At 42.8% G+C, this 27,983-nt stretch overlaps 1 protein-coding gene across 1 annotated transcript; it reads right to left on the bottom strand.

Moving 5' to 3' along the window:
- Nucleotides 1-672: 672 nt before the first annotated feature.
- Nucleotides 673-27,568, bottom strand: ism2a (isthmin 2a). The gene is made up of 6 exons (XM_041953913.1): nt 27,099-27,568; nt 18,173-18,421; nt 10,667-10,967; nt 4,785-4,919; nt 3,011-3,079; nt 673-1,856 (listed from the first exon to the last, which is right to left on the bottom strand). The coding sequence occupies exons 1-6, from the start codon at nt 27,225-27,227 to the stop codon at nt 1,339-1,341; spliced, it is 1,401 nt and encodes a 466-aa protein (XP_041809847.1). The 5' UTR covers nt 27,228-27,568; the 3' UTR covers nt 673-1,338.
- Between the last annotated feature and the right edge of the window lie 415 nt (nt 27,569-27,983).

The following is a 27,983-nucleotide window of genomic DNA, read 5'->3' as shown; positions in this document are numbered from 1 at the left end:
AAAAAAAAAACTTACCGGTTGACCACTTTTGGCTTATGCTTGCTGTGTCCCCAGGATAAATGGATGGAGCAGGATTGGCTTCAGTAACTTTCATATATCCGTTTCGTGGCAAAGCGGTGGTCTGGAAAAATGGCTGCTGCAGGCTACAGCTCGGCTCTCAGATTTTCAGATCCTTGGCCATTGTATGAAGTCTCACCATTTCTCCTTTTGGAACTTTGCAACCAAAAACAAATAATTTTGAAAAAAGTCAAACGTCTGCTAACCACTGATCTGCATTTGGCTTCTCCAGTGATATACCTTGTTTCGCCATAGCCCCACCCAACAGGTTGACAGAATTGGTTGCTTATGTATATTAGCAATGAATCCCTGGCTGTCTGAATCTGTGTTTCCCATTGGTCCACTGCAGTTCCAAGGTGGAAGGACTCAGGCATGGCATTGACTGCTTATTGTGCACATGATTTCTGATGCCATGTACAACATATATGTCATGTTAAGATGGGGCTACTCGCATCTCAAATGCTTACTCTGCATTTTATGGAACAGAACAGAAGCTGTATGTTTTCCTGCTTGTCTAGCAAACCCTGACGGAAGAAAATTCCAGACATGCTCTGGCAATAATTCTGTCTGATTCTTTTGTAAATATGAACAACTTGACAATTTATATTCCAAAGGTCCATTTAATTGTATTTCCTCTTTAGCAGCTTGACAGGAATTCCTTTTTTGGGACACTATATTTGATTAAAATAGTTAAGGGGCCAATAAATAAGCTCATCCTCCGTACACAAACACACACTCGGACACCCATACAGTACACACACTCCACTGCCACCAGAGACATTCACCTCAGCTCAGCACATCCCAACAGAGTAGCAGCAACATACAGGTACAGGGATTAGTTGACAAGAAGAGAATACTTTCCAACACTTCAGCATTGACTTTCATTGTCCTTGCAATGGTTCTAACACCAGTGTTATTTCAGTTTTGTTGCTGTGAACAGTCCACATTTGAGTATAAAAACATTCCACCGGTATTAATTGTCCTTGTCCTCCATTCATATTCATTTAATTTGAAAAAAGTTTCCCTTTACTGAGTTGCTGAAATGTCAACTGATGGAGGAGGCCATAAGGTTACAATGACAAAACTTGGAACTGCACCAAAGCTGGCAGGAGTTCATGCACAGCGAGTGGACTACAGAAGCACTGCATTAATACTGTAGCTCAGTTTTCAGTCTTTGTGCGGGATGGAGCAATGGACAAGAGAAATGGTGATTTGAGCTACCAGCCACCGTGTACGTCTCCCTGTTGTCATCACTTCTTATGACTCTACAACTCCACAGTGTCAGTACTCCCTGGCCTCTTTAAGTTCCATCTGAAACACTTGTTCAGGGGGGTTATCTGCACAGTCCAGTCCATTATTGGGTGGCCTTACTGAGTGAAACTGACTCCAGTCCCCTTTGCACAAGATCCAAGGTAGTACGTCCACCTTGTAATGCAGCTCCGGTGAGAACTCTGTACTGATCAAATTTGGCGCTCCGGCTCCTTTCCCTCGTGTTATCAGTCTCATCTGATTATCGTAGCAGCAGTGCTGCGCTGCCAGAGTTGTGCTATCATATGACAGCATTGAGCGGATGCAGAATCTTGCTGAAGGTTTATAGATGTCCAGGCGTTCTTTGGGTCCGCTCGCATCTCTCCAGCGGTAGGTCTTGCGAAGTTTGGCGTCCTGGATGTTGACGACACTGTAAACGGCCTCAGACGGGTAGGAGCAGGGGCAGCTGGGGAGCCCTGTGAGCACTTGGTGCAGGTACTTCTGGAGGAAGTCATTTTTGCAGTTTAGCCACTTCTCACAGCTGTCTACATCTGGGGAGAAAAATTGGAAAAGTTAGAACTGATTACAGAAAGTACCATTACAAGTAATATTACCATTGTTCAGCTAGTTTTCTTGAGTCAACATATTCCCAACAGTTTCAGCTAGATGTGAAAGTACTGTAATTACTTCCTTTGTGAATTGTGATGATATGTGATGCCTGGCTTTGCAAACCAATGAATACTCGTATATTTTACCAGTAAGCCTGTTTTTGCTGTTGTTGTAAAATGAAAAATGTTGAATCATTGAAGTTGTGCACTCAGGCCTGGGAATAGATTAAATGCACTACAGGGACACCAGAAACTAAGACACAGAGACATTTATTTTGAAGAGTAGAAATATACTGTACATGTATGTGGTATCAGCATATCATTATCTTGGTCTTCATCCTGCACCTGAATATACTCAATCTTAAATTACAGACTTGGTATTTTGAGCTGCTTTCAATTTACTGATTTGAAGAAGAGAGAGGGGGAGAGCAAGCAAAATAGGCTGAAAACAATTGTCTTAATTTGTCAATGGTCACTCTCCTCAATGAGGCTGTAAAGACAGGGAAGGACCTGACTTACTAGCAAGGTTGTACTTGCATTAGCCGATTGGTAGCATCCAATCACATTCATGCAGGTACATTATGGCCACTATACACTTCTCACTATCTCATGCTGAGAGGTAATGGTTACAGTACAAAACGTGCAAGAGAAAGCCTATATTTTTGGCGTTTGTTTTTTTTTTTTTTTTAGCTTATTTGATTACCAAAATGAAGAGTACCTATCGTGTTCTCCTCTCCCGCTGTATCCTTTGTTATGTTTGCAGAGTGAGACAAACTATCATGTTCTCTGGCTGGTGCATCGCAGCAGGAGAGCAATAAAATGGAAACTAAAAAGCAATTCAAACATTTCTGGGAGGCGTGGTCGGTGCTTCATCAACACACTCAGCGGAGCAGCTCTCAGCACGCCAGGAAGGGAGATTTATAAATATCAAAACCAGGCACGCACAGTGTGACTGAGTTTGTAACCCACCACTGAACGGACCATAATGTTTCATGTACACGCCAACACCGGCTGAAAACATGGAGTGCAACCTGTTGCCTCTAGACTCTGGATGCATGAAACAACACATGCACTTGACCCACACACTCCATACATACTTGTGTCCAGGGAGTCTGTGCTGTTGGCCGTCTGGATGGGTGTCAGTTCAGTCACTGAAATCGCAGAATCTACAGGACAGAGGGGGAAAGAATGGAGCCATTTGTCTAAAAGTGGCTTTTTTACAATACATATTGATGAACATGAATACAAACACATACTGGCATTGTACATACACATTAATGAAAAAAATAGGAATAGTAAGCATGAACAGTGTTGGGCAGTGGCAGTGCTAAAAGTAGCGGCGTTACTACTACATTTCTCAGAATAGTGGTGGTAGCATCGCTGTTTTCAGAAACAAACAGCATTTTAGTAGCTTAGCTATTTTATAATAGCATTGTAGTAGTGAGGTAGCATCCACACAAGCTACATTTTTAGCTCTGCACAAAAAGATGCAGGCCCCTCAGCTCAGCTTTTGTTGCAACGCAGTCCGACACCATCCATCAAGGTGCTGCATTAGCCAACACTGTTTACCTCGCTATCATCAAAAAGTGCTCTTCGCCATCAACCAAATTTTCACCGTATTAAAATTTGAGAGTTGTCAAATCCTGTCTGTGAGTTTTAGAAACCTCTAAACAGTGTTTCAGCACCTGACGAACTTTCTCAATCTATTACTCAAGCTGAACTTCTTGGATTGAATTCCATCGAGACCTGAAGAAACGCGTCCCCACCCCACCAGGTGCTGCTTTAATGCAGGTCATTTTTTCAGTCTGAATGGCCACTTCACTGGCAGAGAGTGAGAGGATGCAACTGCACCTCAGCACGAAACCTTGGGGTGCTGGGGTGGGCCTCCATTAGCACAAAAATAAATATACAACAATGTAATGAAGTCAAGAATGACAATTCTCCTGTAAACAAAGCATAGTTGTGTTTACATTCAATATTTCTCACCAAATCCCACTGTATGTATCCTTGAGGTTGAACAAATGTTTTAAGTTTCTTTTTAAAACATTTGCAAAGCTGATGTTTGAATATTTTAAACCTACATTAGCACCGCTAGGCCTGGCTCTCACCTGACTCACCTAACTAAAGGTTTGTTCTGATGTGAAATATGGAGTACCCCAGGGCTCTGTTCATGGTCCTCTGCTTTTCTCTCTTTAATTTCCACCTCTTGGACAAATTATATGGACTTAATTTCCACTGCTACGCGGATGATACTCAGCTGTATATACCTGTAAAGGTGGATGATTATTCACAGTTCAAGTTTAGAATTATAGGCCTGCTTACATTTTGTTTTTGGTACCTTAAATTGAGCTCTTTATATCAACAGAGAGAGGAGGTATTCTTTCACAGAGGCCGCTGTGTTGCACTGCCATGTTTCTACAGCAGCACAGAATGGACAAATCAAACACTGCCTCTTGACAGAGCGTGTGCGTTTTCGAAGCCACCAAAGGGGAGGGTGAAGTTAGGGGTGATCAGTTGGTTGCAATTTGCATCCTCACCACTAGATGTCACAAAGTCCCCCACACTACACCTTTAAGGTATCCCTCTTCTTGTCAGATCGGATGGCTGATTTTCAGGTGATTGATGTCTGATGAGGAAAGTAATGATTTATGTTACATCTTTTATTAAAATCCCTTCATTTAAAATTGTTAAGAAGTAGACAAATTATTTTATCAATTCCCATGCCTTGCTCAAGGGCACCTCGGCAGTGGCCAGGAGGTGAACTGACACCTCTCCAGCTACATGTTCACAGTCTGCACTGTGGTCCATGCTGGACTTCAACACACATGTGAAACTTTACAATCTTGCCACATCAAAGTTTGTGCTTCTTACCGGCACAGCTCTCCAGGTCACATGTACGTGACTCGGTTGCGGTGCATGCGTAGCCGCAGGAACGGGTGCGTTTCTGGGTGCCATGTCCACAGGTGACGCTGCAGGGAGCCCAGTCGCTCCACTCCTCCTCATACTCTGACAAACACAGAGAGAAAGGATGGATGAAGGGGAGACAGCACAGCGGGGAGAAAAGAAAAACTATGGAGTAATATATGAAGAGCGGGCTTTGAAGTTAACCTTGTGAATTCCTTGCCCAGCTGGTGTATGTGTGTTATGCAATTAAAGAGCGGCTGAAAAGAGCCGGGTAACGACAGTGTGGGACCTCTGAGACATGCTCCTCTGTATTTAAACAACGCTTGCAGGAGGGAGGGGGAGAACTTCAAAAGACCGAGGAGGGTGGGGGGTGGGGGGGGGGGGGGGGGGGGGGGGGGGCAGGAGCCAGCAGGACTAAAAGTCTTCATGCAGTGAGAGTGATGACGGCTGTATGATAGCAAAACTCTTCACTCATCTTTAGGAACAGTACGAACTCAGTCAACTTCCAACATTTTATCAACAACTGCAGCTTAGTGCTGGAGTTAAATGCATACTTCTCTATAGGTTGAAGTATTTTAAAGGTGTTTCTGCAGTGTTAAGATAGCATTGATAGACTATGTGCCAATTTGAAAATGCAAGGTAGCAAAGCCCTGTAAAATGGTGTGATGAGTAAAACGAAACCTTCTGAAACTGGTCAGTGATACCAAGTTTTCCTACCTGCTCTGATCTTTGGGCTGCTGGCAAACATACCAGTAAGTTCAGGCCTGCCTCAAAGATCTGGAACTATTCCCCTCAGACCAGTTTCCACACAGAAGTTAATGATACACTGCAGCTAAATGAACATTGCATACTTTTGGGGAAAGTCATAATGGCTCTAATGATCAGGCAGGAAGTATGGCCAGCTGGCGTTTGTGTATGGGGGTGAAGAGTCAGTCGGAGTGTGTGCACATGAAAGTGTGTGTGTGTGTGTGTGTGTGTGTGTGTGTGTGTGTGTGTGTGTGTGTGCGTGTGTGTGTGTACAGTTGTAAGGTCAGACACTAGGAGTGCGGCAGTGTGCACCAGCACAAATAGTCTGAAGGACAGTGAAATGTCTGGCTGAACATCAGTGACTTTCTCCTAACTCCCCCCGTTGAACATATACAGTATTAGTCGGTAACTTTTTCGTTAACAAACAGCTTTCTTATTAGCTTAAACATCATAGGACAATTCTTACAACAGCTTGGTAAATATGAAAATGATCACGACTGATTTGTGGACAATAATTCCTCATTGCACTACACCACTATACACTATGTAGTGCAAGCCGAGGGTCGGTAAAGCTAGCACTGCAGCGAGCAAGCTTATCTGCTGGTCGGTTTTCTGCCAGCTGGCCACTATTTGATGAGCGAGCTATTCTACCAGAGTTATTTTATTGACAATACTGGCTGGAGGGTTGACAGTGTTGTTTTATGAGTTATGTTACCCTGAATGCATTTCAACAGTATCTAATAGTTGTTTTACTGCAGTGGCAGAGGTGCGTCAGCTGCCCTTCAGGTGGTGGTGACACGCTCATGTTTCCAATCCTTTCCAAGATGGACATGCAGATCCTTCAAAAAGGATTAAACTATGCAAGACACCTAACTGGACTTGATCCCGGGCCAAGGCGTGTGCACATCAGTTTATTCACTGACGCTTTCAACCTGTTACTGCTCCAGTGTGTTCTCAGCTCAACTCAACTTTATGTTTATAGCACCTTTTAAACAAGTCCTTCACAGAGCAAGATTAAAGCAGTGCAGAGAAAAAGGTTGAAACAAAAATAGAAAACCATAAATAGTATTTTTCAAGACTTAAAAATCACAACAAAACAGTCAAATAAGCAAATATATAAACACATGGGATAAAAAAGTATGAAAACCAATAATTGTGCATTCATAACGTTCCACTATGTCCAGATCCAGCTAGTCTCCGATCATGTGTGCTGTCTGCGGCTGAGCAGGTAGACGGCGGTTTGACAACAGAGAGCAGTAAGAGCCAATCAGAGGAGCTGCGGGCCCCAAAACCAAAACAATGAGCTGAAAGGTGCTAAAACGATCCAGAGAGCTGAAGGGAAACTGCAGACGTAGTGAGTTATCAGTGGGTTTGCCACGACAAGGGACCCCTTTCACATCACATGCACTCATTTGATTCATTCTTTGTATAACAAATAATTATTAGTGCAGCTTTAAAATCTTGGTTCATGTGTGTGTTCATGGCAGAAAAATCTGCAGCATGCGTGATGCGTGCATGTCATCTAATGCAAGTCGTGGATATTAATGTTCAGCTTTCTTGCCTGTTGTCATTTCTGTACAGCATTAGCAAGAGCAGCTTTAAACATGAACAGACCGACAACAGCAAACTGTTGCTGTTGTCGGTCTGTTCATGTTTAAAGCTGCTCTTGCTAATGCACGAGGAAGAATTTGATAGGAGCACAGGCGAGTTCACTAGCTTGGCTGCACTGCTGCAGAGTTAGCCATACAGGGCTGGTTGCTGGCATCAGAGGCTGAGGCCTGCAGAGGGGAGAGCAGAGGGAGAAGGAAAACATATAGAAGGAGAGCAGGTTCTACAGAGAAGAAAGACCACAAAAAAAGCTAGCAAAGGTGTTAATGACATGCAACACACGCTGGGGTTTGATACAGCAGGCCAATCCAGGCCCTCATTAATGCAAAGATCCTGGTAGATCCTGGCAAAGGTGGTATCCTGCATCAATACCAGTAACACCAGTCAATACCACCACACACCAAGTTATTCCCCACTGTTTGTCATCATGCCACTCATCAATACGAGCAGCATGGCATTGAACATGATTAGCCTGAAGCTGTGTGTGGGGCTTGTTCACACACGTGTTTTGTGCTATACGCTGTTGTTGTCATGGTTTTGGATTTGAGTTTAGTTATTTCCTGTTTCATGTTTAAAGAGCTCTCCTCATGTGTCATCTTTTTGCTTTACTTCCTGTCTTTGTGTGTTTTCCTGCTGTTGGGACTGTTGATTACTTTCACCTGTCCCTTATTAGCCTTCCTGTGTTTTCCCTCACTCAGTGCCAGTTTGTCTCAGCACCATGTATATCAAGCATTCCAGCCCCTCCCAGTGTTTCTGGATCTTTGCTTTGTTTTCCTGGACTTCTGCTATTATTGGATTTTTTGGATTCTCCTGTTTGGATCTGTCCACCTTCCAAATTTTCCCAGGATTCTCCTGTATTTTACTCCTCTCTCCAGCCTTTTAAATATTTTCCCATAAATCTACTGGATTTTTAACTTTTTTTAACTATTCACTTTCAAAGTCACCCTCTCTGACCAATAGTCTCTCTTGCCAGCAGCTTCTCTCAAAATCACAACTGAAGCCTAATGAGTTAGTGATGTGTTCATGTTCTTCAAGAAATACATAAATAAACTAAGTGCTGAATTTATATGTGCTTTAGTGTTTTCATTGATGTAATGCAGAGATGATCACAGCATTTCACTTTCAGTCAGGTATTTGATTCTGACCACCTGACTGTGGTCACTTAATGTAGGAACTAGTTAACTCAATCCTTGTTGCTCTGGTATTTTAAAGCAAGTGGTTCCCTGCTGGTGATTTCAGGATTCTCTGTGTGTTGCCTTGTCTAAATATAAGTGTGTGGACAGTGGTCAGTGTGGTGGGACGACCCAGGTCACTGTGACCACATACAACTCATTTTGGACATAACTCAAGAGTTCATACACTAATGATGACAAAATTTCACACAGATGTCTCAGTGGATAAAATGATGAATTGATGACATTTTAATGTCCAAAAAGTCAAAGGTCAACTTCACTGTGACTGCACTCATAACATCACTCTTTTCTGGCCATTATTCAGCACCATCACTCAGGAACAGAAGGCAGATTGTGACCATATTTCACATTTGCTCAGATACTGAATTGGTGACACTAATCTTGGGCGTCCACCTTGAATCTATGCTGACTGTGGAGATCTGTGCTGTCGAGCTGAAGATGTGTGTAAAGCGTCCACGTTTTAGAGTTTGTAGCTTCTTTGCAGCAGCATCCATATTTGTCGTCCACTACAAGCTCATTGGTTCTGCTGATACTGAGCTTCAGGTGATCGTTGTTGCTCCATGTGATGAAGCTCTGTATCAGTCCTCCGTGCTCCTCTGGAAAAATAGTCTCTAAGTGAAGACAACATGTTTCTCACTGGAAATTTTTCACTGGAATCATACATGTCGATATTGTGATGACTTCCATTTCACAAAAAAATAGCTTTAATTAAATTACTTTAAAGTCTATATCAGTATATGAGTTTATATCATATGAGTCCAGATACACATGGAAAGAAATAAAACTTGACTGGTTGATAGGCAGGAATTCACGTCATTGGCTCTGAATTGAACTGGATCCTTTGTGACTATGTGTGTGAGTGTGTGCTTGACGTTTTTTACGGAGTGGGCCTTGAAGGAGCAGACCCTATCATAAATCATGTCATGCTGGACAGACACTGTGTGTGTGTGTGTGTGTGTGTGTTAGGATGTTAGGAACTGGGTTCGTAGCCTCTCATCTGACAGTGAACTGAACAAAAACATGAGCCCGCAGCCAACATGCACCAGGCCTATTTGACCCCCACCCTTATGGCACACACACACACACACACACACACACACACACAGGAACACAACAGAGGTTGACTTATTAATCCAGACGGGTGCTTCTTCTAATCCTCCTTTTTTACACAAGCAGAAAGTTCTATAGTGCAGAAAACCATCACTCAGAAACCTTCTCTCTCTATTGTCTTAGGGTGGTGGGCGAGTGAGGGTGTGTCCATTCTCTTCTTCTGCTATAGAGGTTGTCAAGCAAACCTTCAATCATGTGAACTTCCTCCCAATCTACATGTTTTGAAATAAACAACATGTATTTATGTGTTTTGTAGTTTCTATGGTAGCTTTATCTAATTGTGGTGATGTGTAACAGGACACCACTGACACAAACCTCTTATGATCTGAAAAAACAGGTGACTGAATTAAAAACAGTACATAATGTTAGCACTTGTGAAGAAGTCTATGGGTATCTGGAGGATCAGAGGAACTACAAACTGCACTAACATGGAAACAATCCAAGGGAGGTGAAATAGACAGGTGCTTCCTGAAGCACGCCACGCCAGCTTGGGACGCCCTGAGAATAGGCCAAAGGTGCTGCAAGTTTTTTCACATGATCGTTAAATTATTGCACGTTTTTTACATTTCACAACATGAAAAAACATCAGCAACATTTACATGAACTATCTTTCGTGTCATATTTTCAAACATAAAGAAATAAGAAAAAAACTATAAATATGAAAATCATGAAAATAAAAATTCAATCTAAAATGCTGTTTAGTGTGATGTCTGGTGTATTTACTCGGTCAGAATATTTATGCTCCCTTCTGGCTGTCAAAGACTAAAACATCTGCATAGCTTTGATGATGGTTTGTTGTTGTAGCTTGCAGCTCATCTTCAGCTTGGTCCCAAGCCTAACCCGAAGCTGAGCCAACAAACTGCCAAGTCCAGAATCTTAACCGCTCATACTGTGATGAATGTTCTGATATGTTTTACAGTTTTTTGCATGCTGCTAACCTCAGTGTTTGCACTCACAGTCCCTTTTTTTTTTCACATTATCACACTCTGATTGTCACTGATGTTTGCAGCCTGGCTGTAAATAAGGAGAGCAGTGCTGCAGCACTAGCACACAGAGTTGGACAAAACAATAGAGCACAGTAAAGAGAGGGTTGGATTTTGATCAGCCTCAATCAATACCTTTATCAAGGTAATGTCACAATTATTGATGATATACTGTAGATTTAGGTTGGCTTTGAGAGAGCATTCTTACCGTAGTTATCCTTTGCATCCCAGTCTTTATTCCACTGACCGCCCCAGTCGCCGCCAACCCCACTCAGGACGGGCTCCTCTGGGTCGTAGTTGTAGTCCTCAGACTGTTCCTCCAAACTGGCTCTTCCCAGCTCGTTCTCCGCCTGCTCCGGGTACTCCCAGAACAGTGGCCAGAACAGTTTCTTGTGGCTGTTGGCCCACTCTGAGGACGACACCGACCAGTCATTACGCTGACCCTCCTTGGCCAGGTCCATCTCCACCTCCGTCTCAGTCTGTGTGTCGTCCACCACCTCGATGGTCACCTGAAGGAACACAAAGTACTTACTGTGGTGTTTATCCTGCAGAATGCAGTGACTGACAATAATGCAAAGGGATGATGAATTATCAAGTTATTCATTATTAATACAGTGTCATAAGGCCTATCATGCAGCTACACTCACACCCAGTCGTTCCATTTCCTTTGTGCTCTTGGTGTGTGCTGCTGGTGTTGTCCTGGTACGGCACAGGCAGCAATCAGGACTCGGTGAGTGTATGTGTCTGTTATATGCTGGAGTGCACGCGTGTGTGGGTGTGTGTGCGTGCACACACGTTGGCATGTGTCAGTTATATGCGAGGGGATGCCGACGTGAAACTGTAGTGGGGCAAACTGTGCGGCAAATGCTAATGTTTCAGCTCGATTGCAAGTATATTTAAAGCATCAGTAGGAGCTTCAGTCTAAAACTAGTGAGCTAACTGGTTAAAAGGTGTCACAACCAACAACCTAACATGCACCTAAGCGTTGGCCTACCTACTAACTAAGTGATGTATTTTGACATGTATTTAATGAACCAAACAAGGGACATTTGACCTGATAGTCAGTTAATTCCAAACACATATCTATACCATGAACTTCTGTTCAATACCTGTCTGCACACACCAAGCTGGGACAGGGGCAAAAACACTGGGTCGAACTGCTTGTGAACTTTGGTTCTGCTTTACATGCATCAGTCTACATTTCTTCTAGTTTATATGATAGACCGTGACCATTTATAACTAACAGTTGCACACTTGAACGCTGTAGACTGGCATGGGACCTGGTAAGAGCAGGTTAACATAAAAATGTATGGTGCATGCAGAACCATGAAGCGTTGCAAGAAATGTGACCTGCACTTAAACGGAAGAGCAAGGCCGCACTCAGTGTTATCAGAAATGGGAATATGGAAAGTCACAATGAAGAATTAGTTTAATTCTGTAGTGCTGTAAGGCCTGCAATCTGCTTGAAATCCAGCAGCACCAGAGGAAAATGAAACAGATCATGGAATACAAATGCTGTGTGATTGCCATTACATTGTAGTTGCCTTTGATAGCTCAACAGAGTGTACACTACAGCATTAGTGTGAACAGTGGTCAGAGCTCTGTGCAGACAGAGATGACTTCACTGAATGTCTGACAGGAGGATTAGCAGCAAAACGACCAAACAGAAGAACTTCTCAAACGTCTGTGTAATCCATCACAGTCTGCGTTAAATCCACAGTGGCAACAGTAAACGGCTCTACCCCGATCGACATGTAATGATATCATCTGACTGCTCGCTCTGATTATGACCCACAGGATTCCTGAGGATACTCTGCAGTGGTGGTGAGGGTTCCTGTTTGTCTTCAGCACTTATGGCTGTTTACCCACAGACATGAGGAAAGGACAGCAGAAAGAATGGAGATGCAATATGGATGACGTAACAAGAAAGAAGTCCTGTTTGTTCATAGATGCAGTAAAAGCTGCATTAAATAATGTTTCACTGATAGGGGACCACTCAAAAACACAGCTCTGACATACAGCTTATCAACCTGTTGCAGATCCTTCCATTCATCAGCTCATCATAGAATGAATCTGAAATATATATATGACAGTGCTGCAACAAAGGTGGCAAACTGATTTATGTTCATTAAAAATTGAAATTTCAAATAGATCAATAAAATGGTGTATTTTAAAAAACTCTTCATGCAATACATGACAGCTACACACGTTGATGCCAGCTCTCAGACATGATGAGGGGAGCGATGTCCCTGCTGTTTAGCTGAAGATCAGATTAAACGCGTACTCTTCATTTATGAAAGAAGGTTATTGTGCAGCGGGGGAAGGGACAGAGAAACAGATGAAAAATCTAGCGGGATGGAAAGATGAGCTGATAGCTGGTTCTGACTATCTTCCTGTTTCTCATACACATGCATGCACACATAAACACACACAGGTCTGGACAAACCCCAGGTTACTCATGTTTCCAGCAGCAAGTCTTTCTGAAGACGAAACAGCAGCTAAGAGCAGAGATTCCACCGTGATGCTGAGTGTCAGAGAACAGAGAGGATAAACTACTGTGCTCTGAAACTAATCCAGTTCAGTGATTAGGTGGAGGTTTTCCCTGTAGTCTGTGCATTCTTTTCTATCATATTAACACACTGAAGCAGCGGCAGTGGAAGCAGCATAGCTGAGGGCGTGTTGATCCTTTATGTATAGAATATCATTCAGGGTCTGTTCAGTATGAGGTTTGTGACTGAGGTCTGTGACTGTGGCAACGTCTGCATCATCTGCAGCAAGGTCATGGCATCAACAACACTCCACAGCATTGGGACCTAACCACGCATTTCTTGATGAATTAGTATTGATAGGACAATGTCGAATACATTTAGAACTATTTGCTTATCAGAATATGGCAACTGTCAAAATGCAGGAACACGCTGACTGAGTTGGACCCTGTGCATGTTCCTGCTCTTTACAAACACTGTAAGGAAGGTCGAGTCATAGAGCGACCTCGAGGCTTGACAGCAGCAGCAGCAGCAGATCTGACAAGACTCAAAACTGCATCGAGCTCCAGTGAAGTTTGGTGTGTGAAGTTGCGTTTAATGATGCCTTGCTCAAAGGTTTGGAACCATCTGTTATATGGAACATGGAAATGTTTGCTCTGATTAGGAATCGATGTACATTCTTATTGTCTTATGATTCCATACATTGTCTGTTGTGATGCTGACTTTTGGCTCACTGCGCTTCATGACATGTCGTTCTCTTTGTTTCTCATGTGGAACTGTTGAACTAGTTCTCAGCAGGAGTTAAATGTACAAGCCAGACCTGAAGATTTGGCCTGCAGGCTTCGGCCATCAGCAGAAAACAACTGAGAAAAACACTCCTTTAAGACACACAGACAGGAGATATGAGGGACGAAGACAAACTGTGTATTAATTAAAGGTCAAGTGTTCGTCTCTGAGGGCGATGGAATGTTCTGTGATGCATGAGACTACAAATATGATTGCTAAACCTCTTTTCTTCATCTCTCAGCCTGACAAGCTAGGTGCTGAATATTGCCAGAAACTCTGTCTTTGTGAAATTCATTTCTATTATGGAACATTTCCACAACAGCTCTAAAAGAAGAATGACTGAATCTTTCATTTGTTCGACATCCACACAGTGTTACAGCTGCGAATACTGTTGTAACCATATTTCCCCCCCAACGGCCTCCCCTCCTGAATTTGTTTTCCAGTCCAGAAAAGAATAAGTGACCCGAGATCAAGACTGAACCACAACAGTGCTTGCATTTCGGCTCTGAATATCCTGGGAACCTGTTTTTCTTTGGGCCCTCTTCAGTCTGCTCATTTGAAAAGGTTTTAACTGTGATTTGTCGGTCCATAGCATGCTCAGCTGATATCCTGTATCCAGTTCCAACAGTGCTAACCCGAGACTAGCCTTCTGTTTCAAGTTTCAAGAGTAGCCTTGCTGAAGTGACGCAGCTGTCAATCCCAGCTTGTTACAGACATTATTGTGCACACATCACTGAAACAGGAACCTGCTCCTATTTAAATCTGAACAGATTTAGATGCCAGGCTTCTAATTTCTTTGACCAGTGAAGCTCAGTCTGGCACTTTTCAGCAGAGGGAATACATTGTCTCTCCTGTAATTCACGTGATCACCTGTACACTTTGAAGCTGACTGTCCGGAGAAAAATCAGGTGAGGTGATGTATCACATGTTTCAGTTGTCCTACAGTTGAAGCGGACATTAAAGTGGACGAAGCTGCAAGATGAATCCGTCCCCATGCCCTGGCTTTACCCACAGCCCGAGAGTAGTTTTCATTCAGTGACAATCTAGTTCATAGTTAACTAAGAGGAAGCAGCGTTAAACTTTCTGCTCTCTTTGAGGATTTTCATACGGCTTCATGTTGGGGTGCTGCTTGTGAACTTGTCTGTGTGGTAACGTTGTTCACGTTACTCTGGATACTAAGACCTCAAAGTGGACTTCAAGACTTTAAAAATGTGGTCGCTGTAATAATTGAGTTAATGCTAAGCGTAGCCAGCATTACACTAACACTACACAAACACAGAGAGCAGAATTTCTGCAGAGCAGCAGTTATCCTCAACATAATGCATTAATGATACCATACCATAACTAACAACCTTATCATCTTTTTTTGAACATAAATAAGTGTGAGGTCATGCAAAAGCACTAATATTGATTCAAGATGTAGTAGACTGAGACAGGTTTCATCTTCTACATAAGTTGAGGATGCATTGAATTTTCTTTTGAGTGATTTTATTGAAGTTGTTGATGAACATGCCCCTTGGAAAACAATTCAATTAAAAGGTAAACATTTACCATGGATTAATTCCAATATGATAAATCTCTTCAAACTTGGAGATGAGGCCTGGGTGAAATATCAGACAACAAGGGGCCCAGCTGACTGACTAAATGTCCAGCTGTCTTTCTGCAGACATTCAGAACTCTAAACAGTTTTGGAACAGGGTGAAAAGGATCCGTAGTCCCAGTAAAGGCTCTGTTGTGCAGATGCGTGGTCCTGATTAAGTTGTCCATGACCCTGCCATTATCGTGAAAGGTTTCAGTCATCATCCCGCTCTCATCAGAGAAATGGCAACGGTGGTGGAGAGAAAACGCGGCAACAAACAGCCACAGATGTGCATTGGAGCGCTGCCTCACATGGAGGCATACGTTTTGCAGATGGGAATCTTGCACCTGGCATGGAGGATCTGGAATACTTCCAGGCTGTAGCTGACCCTCTAGATGCAGTTTGTTGCTTGGCAGTGTGGCACTCTGGGTCCAGGTCACGGAGAGGTCTCTGCTGGAGGCTTGAAAGCCAGGTGGCCCACACTTTTTCATACCGATGAGGTAGGTACATGCTTGTTTTTTTATCCACAGTGCTTCCTCTCATTATGCAATCTTGGTTTGTAAATGCTGAATTGGAAGTAGTGACAAGGTGACAACAAATTCAAAACAAGACAGAAATTGATCCCTTACTGCAGTGATACATTTTGCCCACTTGAGGGCAGAAGAAATCCACAGCTAATTGAGAACACAACATCCGACATAGAGCATAAAAATTCTGAAGTTGATATGGTGAATGGTTAGCAGCCACTTGCCTATTTAATGTCCGCTTCCTGCTGTTACAGAGAAACATGATCACTCATTGATGTCTGTATCCACCTAATGAATGTTTGTCCACTATTCACTCCTCTTTTATATCTGATTTGGTCTCCACCAACTCCTCAGAAGGATATGTGGCTCTGTTAGATGTTCTGCTTTCTTAACCAGCCAGTCTCTCACTGTGTCTGTCAGCTTTTTGGTGCTAGTCAGCTCATGTACAGTGACTTCATATGATGAAAACAGCTGCCTGCTGCAGCTTGAACTGGAACCTTAAAACAAAGTTTAACCAAGCCTGGAGGTCTAGTTTTGATGTCTTGCCATTGCCCTTAATTAATAGCCATACATTTGGATTGAACACATTATACACCAATACACATTATATCAGAGACAGTCTCAATTTTTAAAAACTTGCAGGAACTCATGAATGCACTGAGACATTAACGTGGGATATGTCAGCAAGTAGTGGACACCACAAATGCAACACTTTAAGTTTACATCTCGTAATCATCTGCATGCATACATTCAGCATTTGGTTTACACAATCCAGGGTCATGACTCAGTCGATGCTTAAAATTTGGTAATGACTGATGAAAGTTGATGTGGTTGATTACAACAAATCTACACGGCTAGACATTTCAAAATGTCAAAATTTTGACATTTTATCAACTTAACATGATAACAATCATGGTGTGCGTCTTCAGCTATTTATCTGTAAATGTGTAATTTGGGTGTATATTTTACTCTAAGATGCATTAATTGCCACAGACCTCTGTTGTATTAAACCTTGAGCTTGTGAAAACAAAAGACAGCATGCTCACCAGCAGAGCTGATAGTCCAGAGGTTGAGGTGCTGACTGTGAACCCCACAGTCCTGGTTTCTGTACTGGGGGTTCCCTCTACTGTACACTTGGAGTCAAAGACATAAGAGGCTGCTATAGTAACTCACCATTTTACAAAATCACTACGTCGTACTGATCAGCAGTAAGATGTTTCATCATGGTTCAGTGTTACAGCTCATTAAGTTATTCACTCTCACTGACTTCAGTGCAGTACATCACTAACTGTGTGCAGAACTAAGTGAATGTTTAGTGTCAGCTGCTGTCAGTGACAGCTGTGTGGTCCTGATAGTCTGGTGGTCTAAACACATCCCCTGGAACAAGTAGGTCATGGACAAGTAGGGCACCAAGATGTGTGCATCTTCCCGTCTCTGCCCATCTGTTGTCAACTCCTGTGGTTTTCAAGTCGACATGCCATGTCCTCTGCTACTTGTGCAGTTTCCAAACTCAAATTTCCAATTTGCTGTGACAAATATATTTTATTAACATTAGTTTTGTGCAGATGACACTTAGAGACAGATGTGTGTCTGTGAGTGTGAGTGTGTGTTTGTTGGTGTTATTATGTTATTTTTTTATTTTACTGTATTTTATTATATTTCATTTTATTGTCATTACTATTACCTATGTATTTATTTTTATTTAATTTCTTATTATTTCCATGTTTGTGCAGGGGGACCTTGGAAACGAGGTGGTGCATCTGAAAGGATTTACCCTCAAATCAAAATTTCAAAAAACGTGGAACCATAGTGCTACATCGACAGCATCAGCATAGCAGCATCAGCCAGCCCATGGTAAATGACTTGGACATGTTCAGATATGTTCTGTCTCTGTTGAACTCATAATGCTATGTGCATCTCTGCTGACCAGGCCGTGAATTTCAGACATTTCTGCTTGAATCCAGCCCACAAGTCAAAACACTCTTGACTCTTACATTCAGCTATCATATGTTTTAGATTTTCCCTTTTTTTCCTTTTTTTTCTTTTATTTCTCAAAACTCTGTAACTTAAGACACTGTCCTGACTCAAACCAGCTGTACAGCAAGACGGGATGTATGGAGCAAGAGAGAGATACATGGTGTAGAGGACAGAAAGTGAGGAGAGAGTGATGGAAGAGGAGTCTGACAAACTCCCCACCTAACTGGTTTAATCCAGAACACCTGCACTTCTCAAATGATATGAACCCTTCGCGATTTGAGAGGAGTGATCTAAACCTACTCCCTGTGATTTTATGAGTCAAATAGATATTGACTTCTCCCTACATGCATATTGCCTACCTGGATGTTGGGGTTCTGTGAGGTCATGTCTGCATTGGCCAGCTCTGGAAAGTTCCTCAGGTCGAGGATGAAAAGCTCATGGTCCTCCTCAGGTTCCGGCAGGGGCAGGACACCCGGGTGACGGTGCTGGGACCAGCGGTGTCTGGACCTGGGGGTAGACGGACCAGAGGGCAGAGTCTGCAGCAGGTTCTCCTGCTGGAGGTCCTGGAGAGTCTGATGGTCGTCGCCATGACTGTGCTCTGCTATCACCTGCAAGATAAGACAGTGAAAAGACAGTGATTCTGTTGACTACCACACAATGCATTGGGTGAAATATACCGTAAAATATGAAGAAATTGAGTAATTTCCAAATAGGGAAATGCGTTAATGTTTTTGACCACTGGTGATGCTGGTCAGGTCTACCAGCACACGTAAATAAGGCCACACATACAGGAGCATGAGGCACAAGGGAATATATATTGGGAATATACCAATAAAAGAGAACAAGGCACAAGACTGGAATGAACGATACAAGTATAGGTGTGTTAACTTACTGTCCCGTAAGCCATCACTACGTCACCCAGCTTCCAGCACCACCTGCTACCACCTAGGACTCATATATGAAGTTTACTGTGTCACCTTCTGCTGGAATCAGGTGTTTCCTCCACAAAATGGATCTATAGCTTCAGTACTGACAAAATGGCATGCAGTAAACCCAAGTCCAGACTTCAAAAATATATATCATGGAAATACCTTCATGATCTTATACAGCTTTAGTGGGTAAAACAGGAAAAATGGAAGAAAAAAATGGAAAAATAGGCTGAAGAATTATCAGAGGGAAGAGGATGTGGGATAAGAATAAAAGGAGGATATAGACCCAATTTAGACATCTCTATATTGATTGAGTGTATCCTACCTGCCTGTCCTGACTGTATTATACACATGCACAGAGTTGTGTTTCTGTCCTCACTGGTTACGTTTCAGCAGAGTAACAGTGTGAACAGGCTTTCAGACATACAATGATCACTGTGCATTGTGTTAGCTTTGGTTTAGAGTGGATCGCTGGTTGGGACAGCCATGATTCAATTAAATGGATATATTTGGTGATTTTGAGGACAGGGAGACGTCTGTCTGCCATCCGTCTGCCTGAGAGTTCATAACTCTGCCTATTCACTCTGTCGTTGGCCAGAATGTGAAATGCTTTGCCATGACTGATTTACCTGAAACCTAAGGAGTGAACATCAAGCTGGATATCATCACATTTGTCAGCAGGGTCACACTTTGTATGGAAACATGTAATAAGTCTTTTAAAGGGACCCTACAAAGCATATCAACTCAACAGTTCTGCATCAGGATTTACAGTATCTTGAGCAAATGGCTTATAATAAAATAAAGTATAATAGTTAGCAGCTTACATATGTTATTTATCATGATACATTTAATCAACTTTTTTCTTCTTATTTTTTTTCATTATATCTTTCAGGTTGTGAACAATAATTAGACTACCACTAAAAACTGCTTCTCAGCTTCCGAATCGTTTCTGTAGCTCTTTAGTTTTATTTGCATACAATTGTAGTGACCTGATCTAATCAGATTCAGTAAGAGATTCAAAAAGATTCCTATTCAATGAGCGGACATGAAAGTATATTTGGATTTGATCACTGTTGGAAATGCTATCAAACCCCAAGTGCCTGGTGCATGTGTTTTATTTGCTGATGTCTTTGTTGCTCCGGTCCCAACCTTTTGAGAAATGTTGCTGATATTTACAAAAATCAATAACGATGATGAGGTAACACATTAAATATGTTGTCTTTGAGCTGTTTTCAGTTGAATATACGACTAAAACAGATCAAGTTTGGAATATTCTGTTTTATTTACATTTTACTCAGTGTCCCAACTTAATTGGAATCAAGGTTGTATTATTGTGTGTATTAGCTCTTCCAGTGTGGTCAGACGTCAAGTTACTCACACAAGTTTGACCAAAGTATTATTTGTGTTTATTCATGTTACTCGCGGGAGTAATGCAAATAAACACAAATGATCATCCCTCATGTTTTATTACCCCAATCAGCCAACAATACCTGGAAGACAGCAACCATCAGGAGGTACGAACGTGCATGTGCATACGTATGTGTGTTTGTGATCAGTTCAGCCTCTGACTGAACTCAGCTCTCACCAGAAACACTGGTTCTTTCTGTTTCCCTCCAGTCCCTCCTCTTTTCCCCTCTCCTCGCTGTATGTTCACGAAGTGAAGTACATTCCCCCTCTGGTCAGCAGTCAACACTGACAGAGACTACAGCGGAGGTCAGCACCCTCACTGCTGCAGACAGGTTGAGAAACGAGACTGATAAATGGACTTTTTAATCCAAAATGTTAAAAGAAACAAAAGCTGAGATCTTCTCACAGTAGCAAACAGCTCCAGATCAGAGCAGAATCCGGTGTTTATTCTCCCAAAAGCTCCAACTCTCTCTCTTTATATCTACAGAGAGCCCGGGTTCGTTCACAGAGTCTGCCATGATGCACCGCCATGTTTCTACAGTAGCCCAGAATGGACAAACCGAACACTTACACCTGAAAGTCTGTTTTTTTTTTTGCATTTTTAGCAGCCACCGCAGAAGGGTGAGGCGATGGCTATTCAGTTTGTTGCAATCTGCAACTTCACCTCTAAATTCCGCTAATTCCTGCACACCAGACCTTTAAGCTGTGCACAAGCTTGTGCAGTGAAAGCACTGTCTCATGTTCCTTCATTAAAGAGGCAAAGAATCCAGTGCTTACACACAATCATCAAGTAAAGCATACGTTCTGATACATAGATTATAATACACAGTTTCATCTGTATCTCATCGAGGGTGCAGGACATTTGAGAGCCGTCTATCCCACACAGCCTATTCCACAAAAAAGCACACCACTTAAATTTGAACTGGCTCAAGAATTTGACACCCTGTGCAAAATGTGGCATCAGCTTCAGCATACCTCTTGGGAGGGAGTGGAGAGGGATGACTGTCTATCCGAGATTATTGGGTTAAAGTAGCTACTACTTCAGGTCCCCAGTGACTTTTCAGTGAATGTGCTCCCCTCTGCACCACACTCAATATTTCCCTGTTCACATTCCTTTTCCAGGTTGGATAAGTGAAGTGGCTGTTGTGTGTAAAATGCTGAGTACATATTGCAACCCTGGACTGAGAGAGGCTTCAAGGCTCCCTTGAAGCAACATGAATCCAACCTCTTTAATAAAAACACAGAGTGGGGCTGTGAGACCATACATTTATTTCCATAGATATATAGTGAGTGTGTACTGATGCACAGAGTTCATGGTTTACTTTGCTGCACAACATTACGGTATATACAGTAAGTGTGTGAGAGTAGGGGGAGGCTCTGGTTACGTCCTGTGTTATTACTTTGTCAATACTTTGTTAGTTATCCTGGTGAATGTCAAGTCGGCAGCTGAGGCAGCCTGCACCTATAAAGCCTCTGATTTTGGTATCAAATCAAATGAACTTTATTATCACAAACACAATCATACACAGTATAACGTGTAGTTTAATTCTTAGCTGCCCAGACTAGTATTTATTTCACACCATCAAACATGATAGGGTGTTGAATTTCAGCCTTTAAATTTATGCTAGAATTAAATATTAACTGTAACACAACCCTGGGCTTGTTGCAGCTTTTGATTAACATGACAAACAACTCACACCAGTGCCCAAACCACAACCTGTGCATGATTACAGACTTGAAATGTAAAGATATGCTTGGGTCATATTTATGCACATATAGCAGAAGGTTACAAGGCCTGTTGAGACTGCTGGATTGAATAAAACAGAAGTCCATCTGTTCTGTCTGACGATCATCAGATGGATGCCTGAAGAATGCTGCTGAAAGGCCTCGTGTGTAGACGTGCTGTTAACCCACTAATTTGATTTACACCAGCGTGCAGCTTTCACACCAATTAAACATGTCAATCATCCAATATTTTTTGTAACTTATCCAAAGTGATTGGACTGAACTTGAATTCAGTGTCTGCTTCAAACTGTGATTTTTCATTCTTTATGCAACTGCTCCCATCACTTTTTGTCTGTGCAACTACATGCAACACGAAGACCGCCTTTGAGAGGAGACTGTGCATAAGTCTGTGCAGTTATTCCCATTTGTACAATTTATCACCTTGAGACTAAGACAAGAAATGTTCTTCGAGTGATTGGAGAGGCCTTGTAATGAAGCCACAGAGAAAGCTCTGATGATGGGCTTTCCTTTTTGCAGTGTAGCCATTCAGAGCAGTTGTAAGCACCTTTACCTTAGACATGGTCAGATAGCATTTAGATCCTTCACCTACCAGGGCAAAAAGCAGCCCTACTGTTCATTAAGATGTGATTGCACTGCTTTGACATCATCACCTTAACAGATGCAACATAACTAGCTAACTATTAGCCATAATCAAATCACAGACCATAACACAACAAAAACGATTAACAAATCCACATACCTCAGCAATGGCTTCCAAAACGGCCCATCTCTGTGGTTAAGGTTTGGTTCACAAAAATCAACTATAAAACTTCATGAACGGTATTGAACATTATGAAAAAATTAACTTCATAATTCACAAACACTGATAATCAGTGAAAGACAGGTCACAGCTTGTTGTCATTTATGTTGAAGTCACACAGCTCGCATGCCCAGCATCCACACTCATTGTGTACATCATTGTATGCCAATTCCGTAGACAACACCCAAATCACTTGTTACGAAAATCTAACTTATGCTAATCAAAATAAAAATATTGTCAGGCAAAAGCTGGAACATACACGCAGGGTCACAGATGCAGTTTAGAGGTATGTTATATCCGATTCATATATTTATTGTTTATATTGCCAAAAGTTCCATCATTTAGCTTTGATAAAAAGGAACAAAAGGAAAAAACAAGCAAAGAGTCTGGAAATAAATTTAATTTCTTTACAAACTGTGTAAAGCTCTCTGCCAAGAATCTCACACCCAGCCATCTGTCCAGAGTTAAATGCTAACTTTTTACACCGCCTCGAAAAACACTTTTAGTCGTCTTGAAGTGAATGTTAACTGTGTAACCAAAATCCAAATGGTTTTTCTTTACTTCATGGTATTATCATCTATATTCGCTAGCTAAAACTATCAGTGTGCAAAGTTCTTTTACCTCCAAACTATGCTCAGCTGAGGTACACCAGTACATTTATTCACTGTCAACTTGTGTTGTCACACTAAACTGCAGCTCATTGTTTAACACTTCATGTTAACCTGAACAGAAACTCTCGATCCTGCTGTGTTTAGCTCTGTTAGATGTTAGCCGCATTAGCTCTGGCTCCATATGCATTTAATTCTCCTCTTTTAGGAGGATGTTGACATCCAGATTTAGTTGAAACATGACATTGAGTGATGTTGTTCAGTCTGGCCCAATTCTTGAAGTCTACAGACAACCATAACTAGTTGAAGATAGATGTTAACACAGGCCACAATCTGAACGTCTATGAGATGGCCAGACTTAGTTGGAAAGTGACACTGATTGATGACGTTCAGTCTGGCCCAATTCTGAACGTCTACAGAAGACCAGAACTAGTTGAAGATTGATGTTGAGACAGGCCACAATCTGAATGTCTATAAGACGGCCAGATTTAGTCGAAACATGACACTGAGTGTCATTCATCTTGCCCAATTCTGGACCCACAGACAGACCAGAACTAGTTAAGAAATAGGCCTTCCAGCAGGCTGCAGTCTGGATGTCCAGTGTCAAACAAAGTCGGTATAGAATTCTGAGAAGCTATTTGGGCATATTGACAACCAGAATCAGTTGGTGAATAATTCAATATCATGGAGAAAAATCGGGGCGGTTGCTGCAGTGATGCTGACGCTCAACCAGTCGGTTGTGGTAAAGAGGGAGCTGAGTCGGAAGGTGCAGCTCTTGATTTATCAGTCGCGGGTCATGAGCTCTGGGTCATGACCAAAAGAACAAGATCGCGAACACAAGCGGCTGAAGTGAGTTTCCTCCGTAGGGTGGCAAGGCTCAGCCTTAGAGCTCCTCCTGGATGTCTGAGCTCCTCACCCTATCTCTGAGTACAGATGCTGCATCCCCACGTCGAGAGGAGCCAGGTGAGGTGGCTCAGGCATCTGGTCAGGATGCTTCCCGGATGCCTCCCTGGGGAGGTGTTTCAGGCATGTCCATCTGGGAGGAGACCTCAGGGCAGACCCAGGACACGCTGGAGAGATTATATCTCTCGGCTAGCCTGGGAACACCTTGGGATTCCCCGGGAAGAGCTGGCAGAGGTGGCTGGGGAGAGGGCTGTCTGGGTTTCCTTGCTGAGGCTGCCAGATAAGTGGAAGACGGATGGACGGACGGAGAAAAAGACATCCAGCAGACCAGCTTAACAGACAGATCAGGCCACTATCTGACCAGACACTTGAAAAAGATCAAAGAACATGCCAGACAGTGTATTCTCTACCAGAGGCACAGAGACAGGCTGGCTGGTTAAATGGCCTGTTAGCTATTGGCAGCATAGTGTTATATAGGCCAATACCCTTTGTCCATGTGTACATTTGAAGGTCATACACAAAGAGGAAAACACAGTGGCTACTATTAAAAAAAAACAACTTTAAATCTGGATCAGGGTTAATTCTCAAAATCGGGTATTCAAAACCAAAAATTTGATCCTGATCTTACAAAAACAGGACATGTTTTCAATCAACTAATCCGAATCATAATTTAGATCAGCAGATATTTCATAACTCCAAGGTGCAGGTTAGGTCAATTTTGATGCTAAAAGTTAGAACAATTCCAATCTTGCTGGAACTGATTCGACAGATCTGATCCAGATGAAAAGTTCTGGGCCCTAGGGATTACCCTTATTTTCCCTCAGGATAAATACGGACTTGTTCTAGTCTTTGAACAGTTGCCAAGTCTAAATCAAGTCAAGGCAACAAGACCCAATATCTCAAAGATAAAAAAAATATTTCAAAGAAATATATGACGTCCAACTTTCATTCTGGCCCCTCTGAAAACGTCTTCTGGAGGTACAGAAAAATCGTCTTTTTAACATTTTCTGGGCCTGTTTTTGCTCAGTGGGATTGCTCAAACACATGTTTGCACCTATTAATTTGGCACTTCAGATTTTGGTTTATAATCTTCCCCTGAGTGGGGGAGCCACAAAGCTCACCTGGTACAGCGTGCGCCCTCTTTACAAAGGCCTTACCCAGCAGCCCGACTCGATTCCAACCAGTGGTAAACAGCCTCCCTCACTCCTCTTTCAGACCATCTGTCCTCCCCATCCAGAAGATGTATGCTGTGTCCAGGTGGAGGTCCTCTTCTGTGACCTTGACATTACTGACCACTGAGTTCATGTGTTCTGTGAAGTCTTACACCTCCAGGGTTTTGATCTTGACACATGTATCATCCACTTATCTGAGCCAGTGGCTGGGTGCTGTTCCTCTGAAGGAGTTCAGGACTCTGTCTTCATGTTAAGGTTGACCACAATGTGAGTATCTGTCTGCTCTGTAATGTCTGTAAATACTCCCATTGTACTGAAAGCAAGTGGTGTTCAGACAGAGGTCCAGCAGTCCATAAGTATGGTCTGGCCTGGAGACTGAGCCCAGGACAACACTGTGTATAAAACGAATATTCTGGACGAGACGGACAGACGGTTTGAAAGAGGAGTTGAGGAAGCTATTTACATAAAAGCAGAGAAGCCACAGAGAAGGAGGTCTACAACACCACTTATCCCCCACCTACAATGCTGCCCTTTCATCCCTTCCCAGCAGATTAAACAACTTTTTCAAAGTTGGCCTCACGTGACAACCTTAACGACTGTCGTTCACACACCTGGGACTCCCTACGAGCCAGTTAGTACTGAAGAAGTCCCTTGGATGAGAGGTGAAACGTTTTCAAGTTTCAAGCCCTTGATTCAGTCCTCCTGGGATAACCATGACCTGCATGACTGAGAATCTTCACAGGAACAGCCTGAAGCTACGTACCAAGATTTATGATGACTGGACAAATCACTGAGTTATGGGCACTTTACTCTGAGGCCCTGCCCCTTCTAAAACCTTATGGTTGATGGCAGCCGTGGTTTCCACCAATCTTGCTCATTTCTAATAGAAATATGTATCTCAGTACCCTGGTGCTCTAAACCAATTTAGATTTTAATACAGTAAAAAAATGTATTCAGTTCTATTCATTTTACTCTTTTTCAAAGAATTCAAAAGGCATAAAATCCATCAGTGCATACTTACTACATGATCAAGAGGTTTTTTTGTAGAGCACATTAAGCTTCATTATTCAATATTTCCTAATTACATCGCCTCCATCTGGCCAATTGGACCTATGTTTCTTGGGAAGCACTTGTGCATCATTTCCAGTTATTGGGCCACATTTCGTGTTTCTAGTCCATTCCAGCTCATGGCAATTTGAGTAAATATGGCAGAAAACAATTGAAATAAAATAATGAACAGCACAAAAACAGTTGGGTACTTTAACAATAATAATTGTTATTATTATTATTATTGATGTTGATGATTATGTTGTTATTATTATTGTTATTATTATGTGAACCAGAGGATGCCATCATTCAACATTACACAGCTCATGGTGGCACACTGTGATCACTGCCAGGTAACAGTCTGTCTTTAGTCCAGAGGGTTAAGGCCACATCCACCAGTGTTAGCTGAGAACAGGCAAAACTCATACCACTCTCAACCAAATCAGCACTTTCAGGGCCCGGTGTTAAATTAAGTGTTTTACTGATCAAAGATTTATGAGCTGAAATCAATATTAGAAACACAACTCGTCAATATCCCATCTCAATATACTTTAACACATAACACAACTTTTGCATTAGCATGGCCATACATTCATTTCTGTTTGACTGTCTGTGGAACATGGGATGCTTTTCAGTGGCCTGCACCGTGCATACAGAAGAGTGGAGCGGTTTACCTTCACAGGCGCTGTCGAGTTCTGGTCTCGGACTGAAGTCTTCTTGAGGTTGGTGGGAAATCCGCCGACTGACACCGCCACCGCAGTGAGGAAGAGCAGCCACAGACGTGCCGCGTCCCGCCGCTGCATCTTCACCACAACTCTCTGCTGATCTTCCTCAGAGATGTCCGATCCTCCAGCCTGCGTCCGCACATGGAAGAGAGGAGAACAACAGAAGCGTCCGTGCGCTTCCTCCGCGCTGAGTGGCTCGCTGCTCTAATTCTAACAGACCTAATACCTGATACCCGCTCTCTAATGTCGGTACGCTCATTTCATGCACAAGCCCAAATCAAAACCGACCGTTTCTGTTAACCTCCCTCGTTAATGCACACAGGTGAACAACTGTTCATGCTCTAACATAACTTCCAAACCTCGGAACGGAGAGTAAACCACGTCCACATGGTTTCGAGACCTCCTCTCTTCGAACACATCGCTGCCTCTCAGCGCAATCCAGTTTGTAGTATTGGCTCTAAGGGAGCAGCCCCCTCTGCCCTGGATGACGCGGGGGTAGTTTCATCAGGCAACGAGAGAGGGGGGGCACACACAGCAAGAGAGAGAGGGGGGGGGGGGGGGGGGGGGGGGGGCACAGAGAGAGAGAGAGAGAGAGAGAGACAGAGAGGGAGAGAGAGAGGCACACACAGAGAGAGACAGAGGGGGGAGAGGGAGAGAGGGGGGGGGGTCATACAGAGGAGAGAGAGACACATAGTCAGGCAGGCAGACAGGCATAGAGAGGCACACGCACACACACAGAGAGAGAGAGTAGAAGTCTACAGTATAAGAACAACTGCTACAGGCTGCAGCAGCTCATCCTGGCTCAGAGTAGAGTCCAGACCTGCACTCTGTGTG

The sequence above is a fragment of the Chelmon rostratus genome, chromosome 15 (assembly GCF_017976325.1).
Source record: "Chelmon rostratus isolate fCheRos1 chromosome 15, fCheRos1.pri, whole genome shotgun sequence".
Taxonomy (NCBI): domain Eukaryota; kingdom Metazoa; phylum Chordata; class Actinopteri; order Chaetodontiformes; family Chaetodontidae; genus Chelmon; species Chelmon rostratus.
This window is presented reverse-complemented; position numbering and strand designations above follow the sequence as displayed.